General features: G+C 34.9%; 1 protein-coding gene across 11 annotated transcripts in view; it reads right to left on the reverse strand.

Annotated features, from left to right (window-relative positions):
• Window positions 1-6: 6 nt before the first annotated feature.
• Window positions 7-1,836, reverse strand: part of cobl (cordon-bleu WH2 repeat protein) — a 43,397-nt gene continuing 41,567 nt past the window's right edge. For all 11 annotated transcript variants that reach the window (XM_008323909.3, XM_025061402.1, XM_017038020.2 and 8 more), the window contains one exon: window positions 7-1,612. In XM_008323909.3, the coding sequence (XP_008322131.1) occupies window positions 1,529-1,612 (84 nt within the window). In that variant the 3' untranslated portion in view covers window positions 7-1,528. The remainder of the gene's footprint in view (window positions 1,613-1,836) is intronic.

Here is a 1,836-nt window from a genome sequence, read left to right on the forward strand (position 1 = left end):
AAAAATGTTAAATAAGTCCTGAATCTACTTATAAATTATTATAAATCTCTATAAAACTAACTTGCTTAGCCGAACAGCAGCAAACACTCAAATCTGAATTTGTGCATTTCTCCTTCATCTACAGTTCCAGGGTAAACATCAGACTTCCATCATTTCTGTACCATTCATACAATAACATCACTTCAGCGGGACTAAAGCAGTGACTGTTTATCCTAACACGTAATATTGGAAGTATTATTAAAAATCTCACCTGTGCAGATAAAACTTTCTGTAGGATCAGGAACAAATCATGTCTGACATACTACTCATGAACAGCGCAACTGACAGGAGCATAGACTGTATATGAATATTAATGCCATCCAGTTGCAAAAAGAAAAGCCCTGGTAGTAAAAAGAGAAAAACATGACAATCTATGTGGGATAATTACCGTAGAACATCATGCAAATGAAATTCCTATTTAGAGGAAAATAGTGTGAACCTGTGAGCATATTACTTTGCTTTACTTTTTATCATTTAAAGTTAAATGATGAGTAAAACAATGACCAGTTACTTTAAAGATAAATATTTAGTTTTGCAACTTTAATTTATTAATGTGTGGAATTATTATAATATTATCAAAAGATAAATAAATAAGTCCATCCACAAACTATTCATATCATCTAAAGAAACTAAGTTGGACCAACAGCTGAAAATTGACTCTACTCCATCAAATTTCTTCAAAACAACACTTCTCTTTTAAACCAGATGACGGTGTCCATTTTAAAATACGGTCAGGAACTATGACAAAAACAATAATGAGAATGTCATCAGTAAGAACTGTACAAGTTGGCATCAGGAACCAAATCTGGCACAGATTTGTCCATGTTTTTGTAGCCTCTGTGTATTTTTAAGATTTCTACAATCTTAGTTTGTTTAACAAATATTAGGTTGCTCAATTCTGGAAGCATCTGAAGATCTAGTTACAGCAAGCAGCGGAGAAGTAGTAAAGCAAACACCATATACATATACATAACACTGAGGAGCAGTATAAGGCATCCATGATATAGAGTGGTCAAAATCTGAAAATCCATATGGATTAACTTATGTTGGCACACGGTTTGTTTGTACAGGCTTCAGTTTAAACTACTGAATTCACATGGCAAGATATGTTTTACAACAACAACAGGTTAAAGATCAACAAAATGATTGAAAAAAAATCTATTGTCTGCAGCTAAGGATGTAAATATATGCATAAATATATGTATATATTTATATATGTATGTATGTATGGAAAAAGAAAGGCAAATATTTCACCATTTTAGACAGAAAACACAGGGATTTGGCTGCAGAGACAGAATAATTCCCTTCACAAAAGAAATGTTTTAAAAGGAAACTCATAGTCATTCTTCCTGCTTCCCACCTTGCAAAACCAACATAAAGCAAAAGTCTAAGGCACAACGCCCACGACTCAAACATAATAACTCAGATTTTACATATGCACCCTTCAAAACCACAATGGCATGAAGCTGTGGAGGGGCGACCCTCCCTCTCACTGCTCTGGGAGTGCTGGGGAGGTTGCTCTCATTGTTCCCAGTCGTCCGTTCACTTGGACCGTCTTTGTGGGCGCAGCAACCTTGATAAACGTAAAACAACATGTTATGTTTGTGATTAATTTAAGACTGCAAACAACTTTCTGTAATGCAGGTCAGAAAGAAAATATCAGTTGCTGTGAATTTGTCAGGTCAAACTGGATGTGAAAAAGAAAGTGCCGTCTTGTGTCCTGATTGTTAATCTAAGGTCACACAACTTTAAGAGGTTTTAAAAACAAACTGTGCCATCTACAAAACACTGCCTTAG

The sequence above is a fragment of the Cynoglossus semilaevis genome, chromosome 13 (assembly GCF_000523025.1).
Source record: "Cynoglossus semilaevis isolate Cse_v1.0 chromosome 13, Cse_v1.0, whole genome shotgun sequence".
NCBI classification, from domain to species: Eukaryota; Metazoa; Chordata; class Actinopteri; order Pleuronectiformes; family Cynoglossidae; genus Cynoglossus; species Cynoglossus semilaevis.